Source organism: Schistocerca cancellata, chromosome 4 (assembly GCF_023864275.1).
Source record: "Schistocerca cancellata isolate TAMUIC-IGC-003103 chromosome 4, iqSchCanc2.1, whole genome shotgun sequence".
In the NCBI taxonomy this organism is placed as follows: Eukaryota; Metazoa; Arthropoda; class Insecta; order Orthoptera; family Acrididae; genus Schistocerca; species Schistocerca cancellata.
This window is the reverse complement of record NC_064629.1, coordinates 805,153,802-805,177,579: the sequence shown is the minus strand read 5'-3', so window position 1 is coordinate 805,177,579 and position 23,778 is coordinate 805,153,802. Positions and strand designations below refer to the sequence as shown.

Sequence of the window (23,778 nt, the reverse complement as noted above, 5' to 3'; positions counted from 1 at the left end):
CTCTTGCTGACTAAATCCCCCCCCTTCCCCCCCCCCCCCCCCTTTTTACAATCTACGAGAGGTAAAGCTTAAACAAAGAAATCTACAGCATCAATGATTCCAGAAGTTTCCATTTTTATCAGAAAGTATGAATTCTTATTACAAGAATTGACCACTGAATTCATAAGTCATTCAAAATCTATGAAAAATAGAACAATTTACAGAAGCATTTGGAAAGAACAGCAGATTAGGAAAAAGAGCTCTTTTGTGAAGATGGTAGATGATGTGTCTGATATACATCATTCAGATACTTTGAAAAAGATTACAACTGAAGAAGTTGTATTTTCATATCTTTGAACTGGAAAAATGAAGAAGGGAGACAGATTAATGGATCAAATGAAGGGCAGACTGAACACAAAAATGCTGTTATTCCAAGAAACAAGGAAAGACAGAGGATGATCTGATGTGATGAGAGTACATGATATTACAAAACATGCATGAATAACATGAATGCCTATAGCTTGAGACAAGAGAGGAGGAGCCACAGGCTCCAAAAGCTTGCAAATTTCAATATATTTTTATATGTGTGTTCTCCTGCTGCTGCTTGGTGAGTAGATTTTTATCTATCCAATTACATTACATACAGCTTGAGACCATAATCCAAGGAGAAGTCTTAAGGAGGCCTTTATCCTACAGCGGATCTCAAATGGCTGCTTAAGATAACACAACAGCTGTCTTCTATGTGAAAATAATGCTTTTTAAATGCATAATTCAGAAGCACATTTTAATAATTATAGATTAGGAAACAGGTAGTACAAGTAATAGTCTAAAATAACTGTACATATTTAAATCTCAGAACAGTTTTGGTAACATTACTTTCAAAAGAGAGGTTTGTGTTTAAGGTTTCAGATGCATTCATTGTAACAAATGTTTCACTTACATTTCCCTGGCTGTATTTCAGACAGTCAGTAGATGCGTTCACAATCTCAGAAGTAAAAAATTACAGCTCTAAATCAGAAGGTTTCCTTTCCAAGCACCTGGTCCATATAAGTGTGGGCAATGTGGAAATCAGCAACACAAAAAAATAAAAATAAAACAAAAAATAAACCCGATTTAATTCAAGGAATACAGATGACCAGCATACCATTAGAATTTTATCTGGACAGTATCACAGTTGAAGGAGCTGAGGGAATATTGAATTAACAGCTTGATACTTTAATGTCTTAAAAAAGAAAGTATATAACTATGTAAATAAATTAATCTGTAACTCACTCTTGCTTGATCAATCTCTTCAATGGTAGGTTTCCGTGGAGCCTTTTTTCCAGTGTGCCCAATACGTTCTAGCCTCTTGCAGCTAACTGTGGCATAATGACTTATCTGAACATGAATTGGCCATTTTCCAACTTCTGGAAAATCAAAAGCAGGATCCCTGTGCCTGTTCATGTATCCATCCAGATATGACTGAAATTTTGGGGACGGTGGGAAGAAAGCAAGGCAAATGGCAAGAAGCTCCCATCCTCGTCGAAGGCTCTCCCTATAAAAGAATGCATAAGTAATTGAAAGAAAGAGTACATTTCAAAACTTAACAGTCTAGGACTGGCCCCACATCGAAATGAAATGAATGTGAAATTTATCATAATTTATAAACTGAATATTCAACAATCTGCAAATTTCTGCACCAATTAATAAGACTACCAGAGACAAATAACAAATCATGAAATATATAGGTGATTCCTGCAATCAGAAAACTGGACAAATCATTTTTCTAAGTCAGGGTTTCTTTCTTGCAGCCAGATATTTTTTCTGGGTTTGACTTTAACATAATAATCAGGAGTAAGTAAATTTTCTTTTATGCTAATTATAGAATTGAGTGGGCTATGACTATGTTAATTGGCATCAAATAATTTCTTAATGTTCCACTTACGCACATCTGATTCAATTGCACTGCTACACAAATAACAGGAACGACTAATTTGGCTATTAAATGTGCAAAGAATCAATCACATTTTTTTAAAAAAATGATGCCATTATATAGCTTTCAAGCTATTGCAGTCCCATAACCAGATGGCTTTGTGTGGCCTGATTTGTATTGCAGCTCAGATGGTACTCACACATGGCATTATTGTACCCACCTTGGATCCACCTCCAAGCAACACAGGCATGTACTGAGGGCTGCTGCCAATCCAGCCATCGGCAACACCATCAAGGGAGATGCACCAAAACATTACAGCAATAACATAAGCACACTGTGCTGTTTTCAACCACAATTCCTGCAACTGCAAAAGATTCACATGGCACGGGCTCTGCTACTAGTGGCATGAGATTTGCCACAATTAGCACTGCCACCATGGACCCAGATTTTTCCTCCATAGGTCACATGCTACTGGTCACTGCAGCAGTATTCTTCAACCACATGGCTATAAAGGATATTGCTCAGCCAATCAGAGCCATGCTGACTAAATCCTGCAAGCCCTTCAATTGGAGGTTCCTTCACCCCAGTGAAGCTGTAAGCTCCAAACAACTCATTCCAGTTCAACTCGCTGGGCTCAATGTTGGCCGCACCCATGGCCCATCAGTATGCCACTCACTGTCACTTTTGTCTTATGCCAGCCAGGCTCGTGGCCCATCCAACAGAGCTCATCTCTCCGCACTGTCCACAGCAGCTACACTATCTCCAACTGGCTACAAGCTTCTATCTCGCTGCGAACTATCTCCTGAACCATCCTCAAACTTTAACATTCTCCATCAATATGGCTGCACTGACAATGCCCCTACGAGAACACCGTCAGTGCGATGTCAGTGATTATTTGTAGATTGGAATGAAGGAGTGCGGATTCATATCTGAATCACTCTTTTATTTTTGTATTCAGTTTACGAGTGTCAATAAAGCTCATTATTCTTGCTATCTGGACAATATTAATGGTGTGACTCCCCCGAACGTGACACAAATTTTGGCAAGGAGGATTAAAATTTGTCCCATCAGTGACTGTTAACACTTTTTCATACTCTGTGTGCTTGTCCAGTGTAGCTACCCATCTCTAAGAAAAACTTAAGATGGCTGCAGACTTCAAGCAATGCAGGCATGTATTGTGGGCTGTCGCCTCTCCGACAGCTGGTGACACCACTGAGGGAGATGGAGGAGAACAGTATGGCAGTAACATAAGCTCACTATGTTTTGTCAATCGCATCTCCTGCAGCTGCCACAGATACATGTGACACCAGCTTCACTGTTAGTGGTGTGAGATTTGTCGTAATTAATGCCGCCACAGGTCGTATGCCTGCTGATCGTCACGGCAGTATTCTTCTACCAGGCAGCTATAGAGGACGCTGCCCAGCCGATCAGAGACAGTTCACACTGGGAGTCATTCCGGGCCATGCACCGACTGCATCCTGCCAGTCTCACAACTGGAGCTCCCTTCATCCCACCAAGCCATACTCTCCAAGCCATGTCAGAGTGCTCACTCCATGCCTCATTTGAGTTGATCTCATTGGGCCTAACATCATCCGCTCTTGTGGCCCATCAGTGTGCAACTCACTGTCACCCCTGGATTAAATGAGTCACGTCCGCAGCCCATCTGTGCAATGGAGCTTATCTCTCCACATCGTTCAATGTGGCCATCTTATCTGCTACTGGCTATGAGCTTCCACCTCTTCTGGACTGTCCTTGACCTTTACTGCTCTCCACCGCTCCACCAACACAGTTGTATTGATGTCACCCTTGTAAGAACTCTGTCACTGCAATAACAGTGATTATCAGTGTGTTGGAACCAAATAGTGTGGATTAATGTCCAAATAATTCTTTTTTTGTATTCAGTTTACGAAGTTCATTATTCATGCTACCTGGGGCACATTAAATGATGTGGCTCTCTCAGCTACAACACAAAAGATATTATATGTGGAACTTTGCCATGAATTTTACTTTGGCAACATTCACTCATAGCCTGGATATTATGACCATATGGTTATATTGTACAAGTCATTGGCAATTTGTACAAATAGACCTGAAAACGGAATTTTATATTTAAAAATCAGTTGTGCTATAAATCAAGAGTAAATAAAGCAGCTGTTACACTGAAAGTAAGTTCTATTTGATTTTTTCACATACAACAAATGTTTCCCATGGTGAAAGGTACATTAACAGCTAGGAAAAAACTTGGGAAAAAGTCAAGAGTATTCCACTGTTGGGCAAAGAGAGATTTGAAATAGATCCGCATATCCACAGCTGGAATCATGAAAGGAAAAGGGGGTTAAGTATCCGCTTCTCTAGCCAAACAGTCAGCCAATTCATTCCCTGGGATTCCCACATGACTCGGGACCCAGAGAAACATGACTGAACAGGCGGCATGCTCAAGGGCAGAGACAAGGTTATGGATGGCAGAGACCAAAGGGTGATGAGAGTAGCATCGATCGATAGCCTGAAGGCTGCTCATGGAGTCGGAACAAATTAAAACACTATGCAGAGAGGCCTGAGAAACAAAGAGGAGGGCCCTGTAAATGGCTAGAAGCTCTCCTGTAAATACACGATCCTGGCAACAAATGGTGCTCGAAGCTGGTAGGAATTGTGAAAGCGTATCCCAGTGGTCTTAGACCCATCAGTGTAAAGGATGGTGGCACCCTGGAACTCTGCAAGGATGGCACATACAAGACACCGGTAAAAACCATAGGAGCAACAGAGACCTTAGGACCCTGGAAGAGAGCAGTCCTAATCAGTGGTCTAGGCACCATGCAAGGGGGGGGGAGGGGGGGTATGGGAGGAAAGACACGGGGTGCAGTGAGTGCAGATGGAGATCCCAGCAGAGGGTAGTGAGCATGCCAACCAACCAGCAATCCCACCTATGGGAGGTACGGGGAGGGGGGGGGGGGAGAGGGGGTGTGCTAGGAGGGACATATCCCTCATTGGTGAAGAGCACAGGGTATACAGGATGGTCGGGGAATTGGCGAATGACGACTGTGTAAGAAACAAGGAGTTGGCTCCGTCGGATGTGTAGAAGGGGAATCCCTGCTTCTGTGAGGAGACTATCAACAGGACTAGCGCAAAAGGCACCAATAGCCAGACACGTCCCACAATGATGGGCAGGGTCAAGGAGTTTCAAAGTGGAAGCAGCTTCTGAGCCATCAACCTGACTACCATAATCGAGTCTAGACAAAACCAGAGCACGGTAAAGATGGAGAAGAGTGGAACAGTCTGCACCCCAAGATGTGTGGGCCAGGAGCCAGAGAGCATTAAGCTTCCCACGCATGTAGTCTTTAGGTGACAAATGTGGGGCAGCCATGTCAGCCCATTATCAAAAATAAGGCCCAAGAAACGGGACTAAGTTACAACATCAAGGAGCTGGTTGCCTAAATAAAGTTCTGGATTAGGGTGTACTGTGGGCTGACACCAAAAATGCATAACCTACATTTTGGAGGAGGAAAACTGGAAGCCATGGGCGGTGGCCCATGTAGAGGCCCACCGGATGGCGCCTTGGAGCTGGTGCTCAGCAGACAACATCAAGTGGGAGCTGCACCAGATGCAAAAATCATCAACGTACAATGCTGGGGTAACCAGAGACCCAACAGAGGTCACAAGCCCTTTTTTGGCAATGAGGAAGAGCATGACAATTAGCACAGAAGCCTGTGGGATACCATTCTCCTGAGTGAAGTGCTAACTCGAACCCGGAAGAGCTGGTAAGATAAAAACTCACAGATAAAAATTGGAAGGGGACCATGGAAACCCCAGTCATGGAGGGTAACTAAAATGTGATGGTGCCAAGCCACCGTGAGTCAGATGTGATTGAAGACCCTGAGGAGATGTTGCCTCTGGGGAACGTCCAAGTATTGAATCATCTGATTGTGAATGGAGTCTGGCCCTGTGGCTGTGTCCCATGAAGAGCTGAGAGCCTGCATCAATTCCCACTCAGTGAAAGGAGCATTGTAGGGCTCAACATGGTGTGGGATGAAATGGAGGGGGGTTTGTTCAACTCTGTGTTTCTGCTGGAGAAAGGCAGGAGGATAAAAAGCAGACAATGATGCCATCACAAAGTGTGTCACAAGGTGTTCTGTGAGGACCAATGGATCAGTGCACAGAGCTCCTTGGATGTTCAGACCCTGGACAGTTGACTGTTGCTCGCGGCCCAGAAGGCTACCAATCTTCAACCAAACCTGTGATAAAGAGGCACATGTCCCCAGGGAGGAAACAAATCACTCCCAGCATTCCTTTTTATTCTGCTTAGTAATGTGACAAGCCTTAGCACGAAGACGCTTAAAAGTGAGGAGGTTGGTCTGGAAGGGGTGTCACTTAAATCGGTGCAGTGCCTGTCGGCAGTTCTGGACAGCAACAGCGATATCGTTGGTCCACCACGGTACCGGCCGATGATGAGGGGCCCCTGTGGATAGGGGGCAGCATTGCTAGCAGCATGAAGAAGAGCAGCAGAGATGCCTTGCACGACTTGATCAATGGAATTAAAGATGGAGGTGTCAAAGTGGACAGCAGTCATGTATAAAAGTCAACTGGCCCTGCGGAACACCCAACGTGGGGACCTGTCTGCCTGGTGGCAGAAGGGAAACAATAGCATCACTGGGAAGTGGCCATTGTCACAAAAGGTCATCATGGGATGACCAATGTAGGGCAGCCACGAGGGTAGGGGAGGAGATAGCAAGATCAATAGCAGAAAGGTGCCATGAGCAGCACTGAAGTGGGTAGGGGAACCATCGTTGAGGAGACACAAATCGAAGTCTGTGATAAGTTGGTTGATTAGGATACCCCCGAGCCATTGATGTAACACTCCCCCACAGTGGATAGTGGGCATTGAAATCCCCAAGGAGGAGAAACGGAGGGCAGGAGTTGCTGAAGTATGGTAGATAGTGCAACATAAGCAAGTGGCCTACCTGGAGGGAGGTAGACATCACAAATGGTGATTGCCTGAGTCATTTGCACCCTAACCGCTATCACTTCCAAGGTGGTACAAAGAGGGATCCAGCCACTTAGGACATCAGAGTGAACCAAAGTGCAGACCCCACCAGATGCTATCCCAGGGCCAGCACGGTTCCGACAGAACACCCAACAACCACATAAAGTGGGAGAGTGGTCATCACGGAAATGCATTTCTTGGAGAACAAGACAGAACGCAGAATAAGAGGAGACAAGACGTCGCATTTCCGGTAGGTAACGATAGTAGCCATTGCAGTTCCACTGGATGAATGTGTGGTGTGAGACCAAGGTAGGCATGAAGGAGCCGAGGAGGAGATCAGGTCATTTGGTCAGTAGTTGTTACTGACAAGGATGGGGTGACATCCATAAATAAGATGTCAGACTCAGGTTGCAAGAGGGGAGTTGGCACCTCCGGGGGCACCAGAGACACCTTCTCTTGGGATTTATGTTTCTTCTTCTTCTCTTTCTGAGGTGGAGGAGGACAGGACACAGTGGGAGTACAGGCGTCTGCAAGATCGGGAACTGAAAGAGAGTGGGCGACCTTGGGGATGGTGAGCCTCGAGGTCGAGTGGTGGTAACAGTCTTCTGGCCTGAGAGACACCAGGGAGAGGGTTCCCGGGAGGGAGCCCAATCAGAGACTTATATTCTTGAATCTTCTTTTCTCTCTCATAAGCCGGGCAATCCGGTGAGTGAGGGGAATGGTGGTCAGGACAATTAACACACACAGGTAGCGGAACAGAGGGGTTCCCTCATGGATGAGGTGGTCACAGTCACAACACAAAGGGTCTGCTGTACAGCAGGAAGACATATGCCCAAAACGCAAGCACCGAAAGCACCGTACAGGTGGAGGGATGTACGGTTTCATATCACATCTGTAGCACATAACCTTGACCTTCTCTGGGACGGTATCCCCTCGAAAGCCAGGATGAAGGTGCTAGTATTGGTGCGGTTGTCTTTGCGACCCTTCTGCACACGTCGAATAAAATGAACACCATGCCACTCCAGACTACCTCGCAGTTCCTCATCAGTTTGCAGGGTGAGGTCCCTATGAAAAATGACTCCGTGGACCATATTCAGAGATTGGTGAGGAGTGATAGACACTGGGACGTTGCCAAGACGATCACAGGCACGAAGAGCTGCAGATTGGGTGGCAGAAGAAGCTTTGATCAACAGAGAGCCCAACTGCATCTTATTAATAGACTCCACTTCACCAAACTTGTCCTCGATATTTTCCATGAAATCAATGGCTTTGTGGTGGTGAATGTGTCCCCATCCGTCCTAGTACAGATGAGGTAACGGGGAAAAGGTTTCAGCCCAAGACAGCGAGCCTGGCCCTCCTCCCATGGGGTAGACAGGGAAGGGAAGGCTGCCGGATCATATGAGACAGCATTTAAGGATCCTCCACCATTCGAAGAGACGGCCGTGTGAGAACGGCCAAATTTTTGCAGCTTCATACGCTTCATGCACCAAGCATCCGCCCTGATACCACCCACTCTGACCAGGGGATCTCCTCATGGGCGCCACCCAGCCACAAAAAGGGCCGTCTGGCAAGGCGGCTGTTGCCGGGAGTTCCGATCTTCCAAGAAGACAGGTAACCACTCCTTGGCATACACAGAGAGGGAACAGCTCTGGTATCAGTAGTGTGATCCCTGTGTTGTCAGGGGGCTCAGCCATATGGGTACATAACAGCATAACAGCCCCACCACACGGACTGGCTACACGTCCCGGCGACCTAGCAGGGTGGAAGGGGGCTACAGTGGGGAAGGGAGAGGGGAAAGGAGAGGGGAGAGGAATCTACACCGTAGATGCTGGGGAGGGAGTTCTTCACCATATGGCTCACACTAAAAACAGGAAATTTTCAAGTGGAGGTCAAACCTAAGTGGGGACCGAAACACCAAAAGGGTGAAAGAACGGGCAAAAGGAACAAAATTGCAACCAATACAGGAAACCAGGGGAATAGCCAGGTCGACATAAAGCACAACACCGAGAGAGGGGAAGGAGATGGCAATGGGAAGGAGAAGGGATAGGGAGAGAGGGGCCAGGAGGAGGAAAAGCAGGTAGGGAATGAAGAATGAGCTGCAATAGTTCGGGGCCCTGTGTGCGCCACACACAAACTCACAAAAGAACCGTGAGCCCCTGGGGGGCACGAGATTTGAAAGTGATATGATCTTCAAACTTGTTTTACATCCCAATGGCACATTTCCGGATATGAGTTCCTGAACAAAATTTTATTGACTATGACCCATTTACAGCTCCTACAAGCCTTCAACAGGAAATGAGAAACATCCTGTATAGAATAAGTATCTGATGTGTAACTATTGCAAAAAATTAAAGTTTGAGAGGAATAATATTAGCAGGGCAAAGAAGCAGCAAAAGTTAGTAACTTCTTGTGCAATTTTTATGTACCTTCTAGGATTTTCAGTGGTTTGGCGGCATATCTGAATGTAAAGTTCATCCCTTAAAGCTGGTTTACTGTAACCATAATTGCATATCTCAAGTGCGACACTGTTAAAAGTCATTCCAACTTTGGCCTTCCGATCATTCATGTATATCTGTACCAATTTGAAAAGATCACAAGCATCTTTCTTCAATGCTTTATCTGATAACACTAGCATTGGTTTCCGAATAGGATCCTGAAATACAAAAATGTTGTTAATACTGTACAAGTGTTAACATATTAACTATTAAACAATTAATATATGCACTATAGCTTACACATTCATCTTGAGAGATTCTTGTTCCATATCAGTTGTACATTTCTAATTAAAAATGTGCAACTGAGATGGAACAATAAATGAGACCTATGTTACATTAATATTTGATACCAATTATTTTAAAATGTTACTATCGGTACCACCAATCTTGTCTATCACAATGCATTACAGAGACTATTTTCTGTCTTCCTCAGATAGGACTTCTTCTAATTATCACAAATGGATATCATCAACATTATAACATTAAAGAAGGAACACCATCCATTAAGTAACAAAAATCAAATTATTTAAAGAAAAAATATTAAATTATGTAAACAGATATTTCTCGATTTCACAATTTTTTCACCTACAGCACTGTGTGTGTGTGTGTGTGTGTGGGGGGGGGGGGGGGGGGGCTTGTACCAAGTGAAGGTGCAATACCATTTTGTGATATTTATGTTGCTGTGCTAAGAATAGGCGTACACAACAATGATGTTATATGCGCATTCAACAGCTATTGTGAGTCACAAATTTCTGCATTGTAGTGGTTGCCTACAGTCGACAATGTCAGCTGATGACCGCTATATATAAATCGTGTCTTGTACTAGTTGGAATAAATGAAGTGCAGCTACTCACAGAGGTTCAGAGTTGGCTATAATTATCATATGGCAGTGAAACTTGGTAGATATGCTAATGCTTTAGTGGGGAACTGATTTACGCTGGAAAAAGTTAATTCCAATTTTGGCCACCAGATGCAAATCTGGCGCTGGACACTTTAGGACACCCGTACTATCATTTGATAAGCCATAACATGAGTGAACAGTATGGCTATTGAGAAGAGAGACCTCGCACTGTTGTGGAACTGTTTTATGTCAATGGCAGTAATTACAGTGCTGCATTGAGAGAGTATCATCGATTGAAAGATCTGAGGAGAGGCCTAATGTCACTAAATGGTTTAAAGAAGATGACAATGAAATTCAGAAACAAGAGTGAGCTTGGTGTGGCACCTGGAAGAGGAAGAAGTTCTATCCCAGTGAAAGTTATTGACAAAGTTGCTGTTGCTTTAACTGATCATGTAGCATGTGTCCCAGGTAGTGGTAGTGTTGGTGCAGCATCACACAAATTGTCCATCCCATGATCAACAGAGGGAACATTCTGCACTCTATATTACACACACAAGCACCTTTATTCTCACTCCATTCTCCTTGGAAGAGCATACATCCGGAGGGCCTGTCAAGCATACCACAATGTCAGCACAATTTCAAGACCTCCTTGTACAGCACGTGGTACATGCTTTGGAAGAGCACAATTGTGTGGAAACAACTGTTTTAATGCAAGGTAGGGCAACACTTCATATCACTTGCCCAGTGAAAGACCTGCCTAACACAACCTTCCATGAACATGTTATCTCAGAGGTTTTCCAAATGCATGGCCTGCAAGATCACCTGGCCAGAATCCATCTGACTTTTGGCTCTGGGGATATCTAAAAGAACACATTTACCAGGGACACATTCAGTTTCTACCTGATCTGAATGCCAGTATACAGGAAAACATTGCTCAGATTCCACCAGAACTGGTGCAAGCAACTGTTTCTCATGTCATTTTTATGGATGCAGCATCTCGTCAACATCTCCAGTTCTCACACTGAACAAATTGTGTAAGCAGCGCTTAGTAATAAAATCAAGATTATGCCTTCCTCATTCATTTTACCTTTTCTGCACATGTCCCATTCCTAATCCATTACATATGGAAATATTTCTATACATCTTTCTCACATTCACAATGCCAGATTTGCACCTGGTGGCCAAAACTGGAACTAATTTTTTCCCAGCATAAATTGGTTCTGCATTAACACATTAGCATATCTTTCAAGTTTCATTGCCATATGATAATTACATCCCATACTTGATCTCTGGGAGTAGCCGCACTTTAATCCTAGTCACCCGGTAGGTACTCAGAGAAGAATGAAACAGAATTGCATGCTGTTGTTTCAGAGGAAACTGGGAGAGCTGTGTCGACCCATACAGTATAGAATCTTCTTCACATGATTAGTTTGTGTACAAAATGCCAAAGAGGGTCCAAGCAGGTTACAGCATCATTGTGGAGCAACTTAATATTAAATGATTCTCTCACAATGGATTTTGGTTTTACAGACCTGCAGAGACGTGCACATTTCCCGCTCCCCCTCAATCAAAGTCCAAACGTTTTGGGCATTTATGTGCATCAAAGCCGTGATAAAACTACTAGACTATCTAGGAACGTGATAAACATTTACACAATCAAATATAACAGTGTAAAATGTTTATCCATACAAACAATACACAAGTGGTTGGCAGATATAATATATTTAACATTTTTTGCCAGTCAAGCAACAGAATGGGATCACTTTATTGATTGCCCACCATGGTGTACACTTCTAAAATCTACCTTTATGAAATCTGAATATTTTTGTTACATAAACAACAAGTTTAAGGTACATGTAACACACAAATTTTGAATAATATTCTGTGGGGAAATTTTCCAATTAACTTTGTAAAGTTGCAACACAATAAAATTCCTTTTTAAAGTAAATTTTCTATCAAAGCATCAGAAATGAATTTTGGACACAAATGTTCTGATATAAAAGACTTTATTTTATCAAACATGGATCTCATAAATCACGGACAAATGCAACTGGGCAGATTTTCTATAGGTTTCAATGCTGTCAACAAAAAGGCAAAATGACAGAGTATTTTCCCTAAGTACGTGAGTGGCTTCAATAACACACAATCAAAAGAAACCAGCATCTTCACTGGCCTCTGCACATTGAAACATAAGTAACATAGGGTGTGCCCAGAGGCTGCATGACACAATTGCTAATGTACTCAATAGGTACAAAAATTTATCAGATGCTGAGAAACAGAAATGTATCATATCCTACTACAAGAAAAAAGAAAGGAAGATCTTTAATTTTCTGTGAGAATTCTGATAAAGTGCAATATATCTAGTAAGGGGGATCACATAGAGATCACTCTTGCTGCAGTATTTTAGAATCCCTGTCTCATATGCCCACTTGAAGGAATCTCAAGAATTCAAATACTTGCTGCTACACTTTGAACAGTTTGGTTTGGATTATACTACAGTGTTACAGAAGTGATCGGAAAGCTTCAATGAATACATCTGGAAAAAAATGTGATGATGTTTATGTGAAATACTGATGGGTAAATTTAGGTAATCTGTGTATTAAATAGATAGGAGACAATTACTACTATCTCCATCAAAGATTTAGGAGAAGGACCATAAAAACAATATAGAAAAGTTCAAAGCCCACACTGATGCAAGCAGGAAGTCATACTGTGCCTACTTCATATGAAATGAAACATGAAAGGAACCAATTAATGATGGTAAAAAATACCCTGAGAAGTCGTCTGTGAATTATGTAGCTGTAACAACAATAACCATACTTGATTACATATAACCTACAGTCTAAGAACACCAAACACATAATAAAGGAAGATATGATAAAATATATACTTAAAAGATTTTTCAGTTTATTGGAAAAATCTAAATAGGAAACTATGCTATCCATTATATGACAAGTCAAAGATATCTTAAGTAAAAAGGATTCTATTATACTGCACTGAGGGATAAAGAAATCTACCTTTGACCATGAAAGCATATCTCTGATAGAGAATTTTTTACGGAAAATGCCCTTTTTATGGATATTGAGGTTATCTTGTGCATATTTCTCAATATCACTCTCAGATGGCAACTTCTTGTCCCGACTCAGAACGACGTGTGACTGCTGAAATGAATAAAAATCAAATATTACTCTTCACAGAGTTTTAAAAGAGAAACAAAGCAGTCTGTGCATGTTCACTACTATGTTAAAAATATCTATGCCAATACAATACATACAATGTAAGTATGTGAGAGTCAACTGTAGTTTCTATACGTGTAAAAATAATGTACACTTAACAGAGTTTTGGTCTTGATCCACTGGATAGTCTGCAATTTTTACGGATATACTGTATAGAAAACAATAGAAGTGAAATAATATAAATCTCAGATATTGCATAATGTTTAAATACTGTATCATACCACAGTTGGAAATTTCAAATCCATCAGTATATTTGACACTAAAATCTCGTATTTAAATACTTCTATCCAGTAAAATGCCCTCATATCCTTTCATAAAGATATCTGCTGGGAAGCCTTATCTAACGAAGACAAAGAACTTTTTATGGAAGTAGTGGTTTAAACAGTGAGCTTTCTGACCAAAGTTAAGAAAGTAGTCATGAAATAAGTAAAATTGTCACTTATTGTCCTTTAAGTGATAGTTATTCCAAAATCAGTCATTAACTGATTTTAGGATTACAATCCTCAAACTTTTAGGACACAGTTATGGCAAGAAGAAAAAGGCATGAGTAGAAAATCAATTTTTGCTACAAATCCATATCAGGTACTCATTTTTAATAGTTCTTGAACATTATCAACTGAAATAATGTCACATTTGAATTGCTCACATCATAAACATGATATGTTCTAGCAGAGTGCTAATGACTGTGCTGGTGAGCACCAAAAAACAACAACACCAGCAGCAGCTGCAGTAAATACCCAGAGCATCTATTTTCTTTGAAAAGTTCTCAATATTATTATACAGGAAGTATGAATCCATAGGCAACTTTTATGAGAAATCAAGTCATCAGAGGAACCTGATGCAAAAAGAAGAAGCTATCTCATTAAACAAACACAACTAAAACATATCTGCTGAAACTCACAGCCGACATTAATGCCAGATCACAATGGATGTCACTAAACTGACAAAGTAATATATAAAAGGCCATAAGAGTTTCATATAGGAGGTCACTGATGGCTGAAAATGAAAACGTCATTGTCGTTGTAAGGATGTCAAAGATATCTAATGATAACCACATCACAAAAATGGAGAAGGTAAAATGCAGTCTCACTCACAACTGAGTGCACATGCAATTTCTGAAACTATACACATTTCACATGCACGAAATGAGCTGTCAAAATAATAATGCAAGGTTAATGAAAACTAAATACTCAAGAACCAAGACGAAATGTGTCAATTAGGTTGAATGTTTTTGTATTAATTTCTCAGAGCTTGTGAATTTATTTAATAAGAGTTCTGCACAAGGAGGTTGGGAAAATACACACAAAACATCTGGTAAATATTTACATTAGTAGATTTCCAGGCTATTTGAAAAAGAAAATGAATGAATGAATGGGCAATGAATTATCTGAATAACTAAAATGGATAAAAGTTACCTGATTTTGTTTCAGAAACAAATCATAAATTGAGACACTAATGTTCTCATCCCTGTACACGTAAATGCAACTGTAAGTATACATCACTAGCAGATCTGGCAATTCTTCACAACTGCTAAATATGTATGGGAACTGGATATACATTCCAATCTACTCCTTCCCCCTCTCTATGTCCATCTTCTCCTCCTGCTATGTATCTTCACCTCCACCACCTAGACCTCCACCTCCACCACCTAGACCTCCACCTCCACCACCTAGACCTCCACCTCCACCACCTCCACCTCCACCTCCACCTCCCCCCTGTTCCCCTCTCTTGTTCCTCCCTCCCCCCCCCCCCCCTCTATCCATCTCTCCTTTCCCCTCTCTCTGACTTTGTACATTGTTATTGCCAATGAAATGCATTGGCAATACTGTATGTTGTAATATGGGGTATGGGAGACCACTCCTGCTGCCAGATCTGTGAACTTAGCGAGGTGCTGCAGTTGTTAGCACACTGGACTCATTTTTGCGAGAACTATGGTTCAAATCCACGTTCAGCCATCCTGCTTTAGGATTTCCCTTAACTGCTTCACTGAAATGCTGGGATGCTTCCTTTGAGAGGATACAGCCGATTTCCTTCCCCATTCTTGAAGTATTTCAAACTTGTGCTCTGCCTCTAATGATGTCAGTGTCAATGGGACATTAAATACTAATCTTGTTCGCTTGCTTACTTGGATCTGTGAGGACAGTTGTTTCGATGATGGTATTTTAATTAGTTTTGATCTGAAAATAGGTAGGATTACAAAGTTTCAAACGAGTCAGATTCTGTAACAGTATACCAATCATAAACCACGATTACGACTTTCCTGTTTTCTATTACAACCAACTGTGAGGAACAAAACAAAATACCACTTAGTTTTGTATATACTTTTTGTTAAAAACAATATAAAAGGAGAAAGAATATATATGGGAGAAACAATTTTTCTAATGGCTTAAATGCTCGCTATTGTAGTTAAAACTTGCAACAGAAAACCTGCACACTGTTATTTAAGAAAATATATATCTCATGTCCACCTCAATGTTTATTAAAGTATTGTGTAAAAGTCTGAAGCAAATTGGTCAAGAACTCTGAGATTTTTGCTAACAATGTTCCCTCTTTATTTATTATTATACATGTATTTTTATACCACATATATTTAAAAAATATGCAGCCTATATCCATACGAACGTTTATTACAGCTTTGTGTAAAAATCTGAATTAAATCTGTAAAGAACTTTTCGAGATTTTTGATAACAACAACTTGTCTTTATACAGTAATACAGATTACTAATAATTATCATTTGTTCCTGTGCAGCGACACATGCACATATTTTCAAAAGGCCACACATGTGGCAGTGTATGTCATCTACTGAGGGCACCTCAGACTTTGTGTGTGTGTGTGTGTGTGTGTGTGTGTGTGTGTATGTGTGTGTGTGTGAGAGAGAGAGAGAGAGAGAGAGAGAGAGAGAGAGAGATATGTCACCGTCAGAGCTCACAACGGTCCCCAGTCTATTTAAGTCTAGCCGAGCTATGATTGGCCTCAATTCTCTATTTGTATTGCTACAGCTCTTTGTGTACACAATCTGGTCCTGCTGAATGTTACTTAAATACAGTGTTCAAGTCGTTAATGCTTCTGTGGAATAAAGTCATGTTCAGTCTGCTGGTCATGTTATACCTAATTACAACATGAGTGGTGATGAATGTGGTCCTGTTCCCTGCGCAAATTTTTACTCTGGTTGGTCCTCCATTTATTCTCAATATGACTGATGGTACTATAGAGGACATTCTATGTCAGTTGGTCAAACAGCAAGAATCATTCCCCACGGCATTGCACCACCAATCACAGGTATTTGATAATCAAATTCAGGCACTTCAACCATTGGCTTCTGGTTTGTCTAATCTGCAGGCTTCTCAGTCTATGTCACCTACTGTTTTGCTCTCTGCAGCCCCCGTGGTTTATCTGCCTCCCTTTTCTACATACAATGAGACCATTGAGGAATGGGGGGCATATGAGAAATGTCTGTGACAAAACTTTCAAGCTTTAGGATTACTGATGTTATTTTATGTCGCGCCTTGTTCCTTTCGTGGATATCACCAAGAATATATCAAGTCCTACGTTAAATCACCCCTTTGCAGGGTCCATCTTCTTTAACATTTGACCAGACGTGTGAACTTTTTTCCAAATACTATTGTAAGCGCACCCATGTTACTGCATCACGGGCCGAGTTTTACTGCAGTAGGGAGCAACCACATCAATAGTATCGAGCATGGATGGCTGAACTCCATAAGTTACGTAGTCATCATCATTTTGTGTCCGATGTGTATAAAAAGCCATATGCTGATCAGATAGTGAGAGAAATTATCTTTCGTTTAGCTCCAGATTGTGAGGTGTGAGAGCATGCCCTCCATTGTGAAAATCTCCAAACTTTTGGCTATTGTACAGTCGTTCACCCGAGATGTCACAAGCTGCAGGTAACCGAATTGAGTCGTGCTGTGAGGTATCAGCAATCCAACCCTCTTCTCCACACCAAGCTTCAGATAGTTTGCAGGGGGGGGGGGGGGGGGGGAGACATGGTCGTGGCGATCCACATATGATCACAGCGTCAGGGTGGCTGGCCTCACTCCCAGCAACAGCCACACAAACAAATTAAACATGCCAGTAAACAGCAATGTACGCATTCCACGGTCCCATCCTGCCCAAAATGCTGGGCTACCTGTCATAATTGAAAAAAAAAAAGGTCACATTGCTTCTGTTTGTAATGCAAAAATTCAGCACAACGATCCTTATGAGAATATGGGTGTAAATATTGTATTGGCTATTTCTGTTGCACCAACAACCTTTTCACTGATCTTATGATTTTTCGTAAAGTTCTGCACATACAAGTGGATACAGGAGCTGTGGTTAACCTAGTCAAACTCACAAACTTATACGGACTTGGGCTTTTCTCGGGGCTTCTTCTCATGTCATGAAAGTTAGTTAATTACATTAAACAAAGTATTCCTATTCTCAGCCAGTTCCCTGCCCCAATGACCTAAAAGTTGATAGTCTAGTCACTTACATTTCTTGTTGCAGATAACGCACATACAAAGAATCTTTTTGAATTAGGTGCTTTTAAGTTGTTTGGTTTTACTATTTCAGATGAAGTGAATTTAGTGTCTGAACAAGTGCCATATACACAGTTAGATGCATTATGTCCCGAGTTTTCCCCTGTCTCTCCCCTGGATTGGGGTGTACCAACAATTTTCAAGTGCACATTGACATGAAACCTTCCGATCAGCCTCAGTTTTTTCCGGGTCCATCCAGTTCCAGTGGCACTCGGGGAACAAGTTGAAAATGAATTAGACTGCCTCATGGAATCTGGCGTTGTTCAGCGTATTGTATCAAGTGAATAGTCAACCCCTTAAATATATTAAAGAAACTAAGAAACCATCAGGCCAGTTACGCTCCTGCGGTGATTTTAAAGTTTCTGAGATTGCACAATCTGTAGCGAATACATACCTGATACCCCACCCGGACAAACTCTTTGCAAAGTATCAATAATTGCGGATGCCTTTTGGAGTCCCCAGTGTCCCACTATTTTTTAACATTTTTTGGAACAACTTACAGTGTCTGTGCCAAATTGTGCAAACTATTTGGATGATGAGGTAGTTTCTGGTGCCTCCATTGAGGAACATTTAAAAAATCTCCGTACTCTTTATTTCTGTCTTCCAAGTGGCCAAGTTGAAGTGCAACTTAGAAAAATGTCAATTTTTTAAACCTTCTATCATTTATCTTGCGTTTGAAGTTCCTTGCATGGGTCTCAAACCCCTGCATCAACATGGTTTTTGCTGTTGTGTTGCTTCCAAACCCTACCTCAGACAAAGAACTTCTGGTTGTTCTAGGCAAAGTTGTCTACTACCCTAAATTTTTGCCAGGGGCAGAGACAATCTTGCAGCCATCACAGGAGTTGCTGCGCATAGGTACTCAATTTCTTTAAAGACCATGTTGCAGTCTGTGACCTGCTTAGTGATGTACCCATGAGGCTTCCACTTCATCCTTGCAATGGACACTTCACAGTACAGGTACTGCCTCATAGATATCTCGATGGCTCTGAGAGGCCTATTGCTTCTGCCTCAAAAACAATGACTCCTGCCTATATTAGGTATTCTCAGATAGAAAAGGAGGCTTTGGCCATTGTATATGCTGTAAGTAAATTCCATGGTTTTTTTAATGGTACTAAATTCCACCTGGCCACTGATCACATACCATTGGTTTCCTTATTCAGTCCTTGTGTGTCGTTACCAGATAAAGCAGCATATTGCATTCAAGGTTGGGCTCTTTTCCTTCATGTTACAACTACGAGATTCATTTCTGCCCTACGAATGAACACGCAAATGCCAAAGTAAGTCATTATTTTATTATGAAGACACCATTCAGTTTTGATCTTTGTAGTGACAGACAAGTATTTGTATGTCTTATATTTCGCACAAAGACATCATTAAATGCAGGGAAGGGGTGAAACTGTGCCAAAACATAGAGTTATTCCTAATTATGTAAATCTGATAGCATGTCATAAATTAGTACTGATTTCAATTTTCTGTGCTTAAGAATAAAATTATGTATTAAATGCAGAGTGAAAATAGTGTAACGCAAAATGGACATGAAAGTACTTGTTTTGTGTTTTGATGAGCATTTGTAGTTCTGTTGCATAAATTTTTTCCTTTTTTTTTTTTTTTTTTTTAATTGCAATGAATTATAAAATTATGTGGTGATAAATGCGTGTAAAATTATATAATGTATTTAGGTTTAAATGTTTAAATCTTATAAAATTGTAAACAAATTGTGACCACGTTTAGGAATTATTTTGATTAATGTAGTGTCACGTGACCCGACTCAGGACTGGGGATATGAGCATGAAAGTGGGTTTTTTGGTTGTTGTCCACTGTGGTGGTAAGTTCAGAGTGTGAGTGTAAGCATGGATGTATGCAAATAAACTGTGAAGGTTCAAATGGCTCTAAGCACTATGGGAGTTATCATCTGAGGTCATCAGTCCCTTAGACTTACAACTACTTAAACCTAACTAACCTAAGGACATTACACACATCCATGCCTGAGGCAGGATTTCAACCTGTGACCACAGCAGCAGCACGGTTCTGGACTGAAGTGCCTAAAACCGCTTCGCGACAGCGGCTGGCAACTGTGAAGGAACAACGTGAAAGTGTGTAGATGCGAGACAATAAACCATATGTATGAATTGCGCCGATTATCATTTATCCAGATCAGGTAGTGAAGGGAGACGAAAATTTAATAGTCATGGGTGACTGGAATTCGAGAGTAGGAAAAGGGAGAGAAGGAAACATAGTAGGTGAATATGGATTGGGGCTAAGAAAAGAAAGAGGAAGCCGCCTGGTAGAGTTTTGCACAGAGCATAACTTAATCATAGCTAACACTTGGTTCAAGAATCAAGAAAGAAGGTTGTATACATGGAAGAATCCTGGAGATACTAGAAGGTATCAGATAGATTATATAATGGTAAGACAGAGATGTAGGAACCAGGTTTTAAATTGTAAGACATTTACAGGGGCAGATGTGGACTCTGACCACAATCTATTGGTTACGAACTGTAGATTAAAACTGAAGAAACTGCAAAAAGATGGGAATTTAAGGAGATGGGACCTGGATACACTGAAAGAACCAGAGGTTGTACAGAGTTTCAGGGAGAGCATAAGGGAACAATCGACAGAAATGGGGGAAAGAAGTACAGTAGAAGAAGAATGGGTAGCTCTGAGGGATGAAGTAGTGAAGGCAGCAGAGGGTCAAGTAGGTAAAAAGAGGAGGGCTAGTAGAACTCCTTGGGTAACAGCAGAAATATTGAACTTAATTGACGAAAGGAGAAAATATAAAAATGCAGTAAATGAAGCAGGCAAAAAGGAATACAGACGTCTCAAAAATGAGATCGACAGGAAGTGCAAAACTGCTAAGCAGGGATGGCTAGAGGACAAATGTAGGGATGTAGAGGCTTATCTCACTAGGGGTAAGATAGATACTGCCTACAGGAAAATTAAAGAGACCTTTGGAGAAAGGAGAACCACTTGTATGAATATCAAGAGCTCAAATGGAAACCCAGTTCTAAGCAAAGAAGGGAAAGCAGAAAGGTGGAAAGAGTATATAGAGGGTCTATACAAGGGCGATGTACTTGAGGACAATATTATGGAAATGGAAGGGGATGTAGATGAAGATGAAATGGGAGATACGATACTGCGTGAAGAGTTTGACAGGGCAATGAAAGACCCAAGTCTAAACAAGGTCCCGGGAGTAGACAACATTCCATTAGAACTACTAATGGCCTTGGGAGAGCCAGTCCTGACAAAACTCTACCACCTGGTGGGCAAGATGTAAGAGACAGGCGAAATACCCTCGGACTTCAAGAAGAATATAATAATTCCAATCCCAAAGAAAGCAAGTGTTGACAGATGTCAAAATTACCGAACTATCAGTTTAATAAATCACAGCTGCAAAATACTAACGCGAATTCTTTACAGACGAATGGAAAAACTAGTAGAAGCCGACCTCGGGGAAGATCAGTTTGGATTCCGAAGAAATATTGGAACACGTGAGGCAATACTGACCTTACGACTTATCTTAGAAGAAAGATTAAGGAATGGCAAACCTATGTTTCTAGCATTTGTAGACTTAGGGAAAGCTTTTGACAATGTTGACTGGAATACTCTCTTTCAAATTCTAAAGGTGGCAGGGGTAAAATACAGGAAGCAAAAGGCTATTTACAATTTATACTGAAAGCAGATGGCAGTTATAAGAGTCGAGGGACTTGAAAGGGAAGCAGTGGTTGGGAAGGGAGTAAGACGGGGTTGTAGCCTCTCCCCGATGTTATTCAATCTGTATATTGAGCAAGCAGTAAAGGAAACAAAAGAAAAATTCGGAGTAGGTATTAAAATCCATGGAGAAGAAATAAAAACTTTGAGGTTCGCCAACGACATTGTAATTCTATCAGAGACAGCAAAGGACTTGGAAGAGCAGTTGAATGGAATGGACAGTGTCTTTAAAGGAGGATATAAGATGAACATCAACAAAAGCAAAACGATGGTAATGGAATGTAGTTGAATTAAGTTGGGTGATGCTGAGGGAATTAGATTAGGAAATGAGACACTTAAAGTAGTAAAGGAGTTTTGCTATTTGGGGAGCAAAATAACTGATGATGGTCGAAGTAGAGAAGATATAAAATGTAGACTGTCAATGGCAAGGAAAGCGTTTCTGAAGAAGAGAAATTTGTTAACATCGAGTATAGATTTAAGTGTCAGGAAGTCGTTTCTGAAAGTATCTGTATGGAGTGTAGCCATGTACAGAAGTGAAACATGGATGATAAATAGTTTGGACAGCAAGAGAATAGAAGCTTTCGAAATGTGGTGCTACAGAAGAATTCTGAAGATTAGATGGGTAGATCACATAACTAAGGAGGAGGTATTGAATAGAATTGGTGAGAAGAGGACTTTGTGGCACAACTTGACAAGAAGAAGGGACCGGTTGGTAGGACATGTTCTGAGGTATCAAGGGATCACAAATTTAGCATTGGAGGGCTACGTGGAGGGTAAAAATCGTAGAGGGAGACCAAGAGATGAATACACTAAGCAGATTCAGAAGGATGTAGGTTGCAGTAAGTACTGGGAGATGATGAAGCTTGCACAGGATAGGGTAGCATGGAGAGGTGCATCAAACCAGTCTCAGGACTGAAGACCACAACAACAACAATGAATTGTGCCGATTATCATTTATCCAGATCAGTTTTATTTATTTTTTTTTAAATAAATAAGTTTCATGCAACCATTCACTACCAACCCCCTTTGCAGATGAGCCATGTGGAAAATAGGTAGTGAATGAGCCCGAGTACAGTTGCAGTCTCCTTGGATGATGCTGTCACACGCATGGGACCATATACATGTGGATTTCGGTGGCCCCTTTCTCAATGCTTACTGGCTGTTGGTCATTGATGCATATTCTCATTTTCCATATGTAATTTGTTGTGTTTCCACATCCACAACTGCTACTGAAGCAGCCTTGTCCAAAAATATTTCACTCCAAGGCTTGCCCACGATGTTAGTGTCCAATAATGGTCCACAATATTCATCGCAAGTGTTTGTGACATGTTGTGATTCCTGGGGTATTGATCACATCCTTGCCCAGCTGTTCCATCCACAATCTAATGGTGAGGTGGAACGCCTAGTTTGGATGTCCAAAGCTCAAAATGAAAAAGTATGTTGCCAGCTCTTCGTCCAATGTTGCCTTATATCAGTTTTTCTCCTCATACCGTTTCACACCATTCGGCAAGAAGAGACCGACGGAGTTACTCCACAGGCACCAGCTGAGGACACTGCTAAACCTCCTGTATCCTCCACCTGGGCATCAACCCAGGCAGCCACAGTGCCTCTTCTGATAGGGTGTGCTTGTCTGGGTGTGCCGTTTTGGACATTGCCATAAATGGATTCCAGCTGTCATTGCCAGCTGTGAAATCCACACGGTGCACGGCCTCTGCCCGAGGCACCATGATCAGCTTCACTTTCAAGCGGATGGCCAGGCACCCTCTCATGTCATAGCATTGTCTCTGATTCCACTAACATCAGGCGTCACATCACCTGCTGCTGCCACTTCTCTCTGCCAGCATGGACAAGAGCATTCGTCCTCAGTGACCGAACCACCAGTTCTGCTATTGCTTCTGGGATCCATTCCTGAGCAACCACTGATACCTTTACAACAGCACCGTTAGAGCTGAGATCGACATGGAAACAGCCCTGGCATCACTGGTGTTGCCAAATGATTTGACACAGGAAGGTGGTCACAGACTGAGTCTACACCTGAAGCACTTTAGGCCGTACACTCCTGTTGCAGCATATCACCTTAGCCAGAGCCT

At 41.7% G+C, this 23,778-nt stretch overlaps 1 protein-coding gene across 3 annotated transcripts in view; it reads right to left on the bottom strand.

The window, feature by feature from the left end:
• The window catches only part of LOC126184737 (filaggrin), a 351,145-nt gene that overhangs the window by 40,538 nt on the left and 286,829 nt on the right, over positions 1-23,778 (bottom strand). For 2 of the 3 annotated variants that reach the window (XM_049927274.1, XM_049927277.1), the window contains 3 exons: positions 13,223-13,366; positions 9,296-9,522; positions 1,252-1,513 (listed from right to left, as the gene is read on the bottom strand). In XM_049927274.1, the coding sequence (XP_049783231.1) occupies positions 1,252-1,513; positions 9,296-9,522; positions 13,223-13,366 (633 nt within the window). The remainder of the gene's footprint in view (positions 1-1,251; positions 1,514-9,295; positions 9,523-13,222; positions 13,367-23,778) is intronic. The other variant, XM_049927275.1, reaches the window with a different exon arrangement.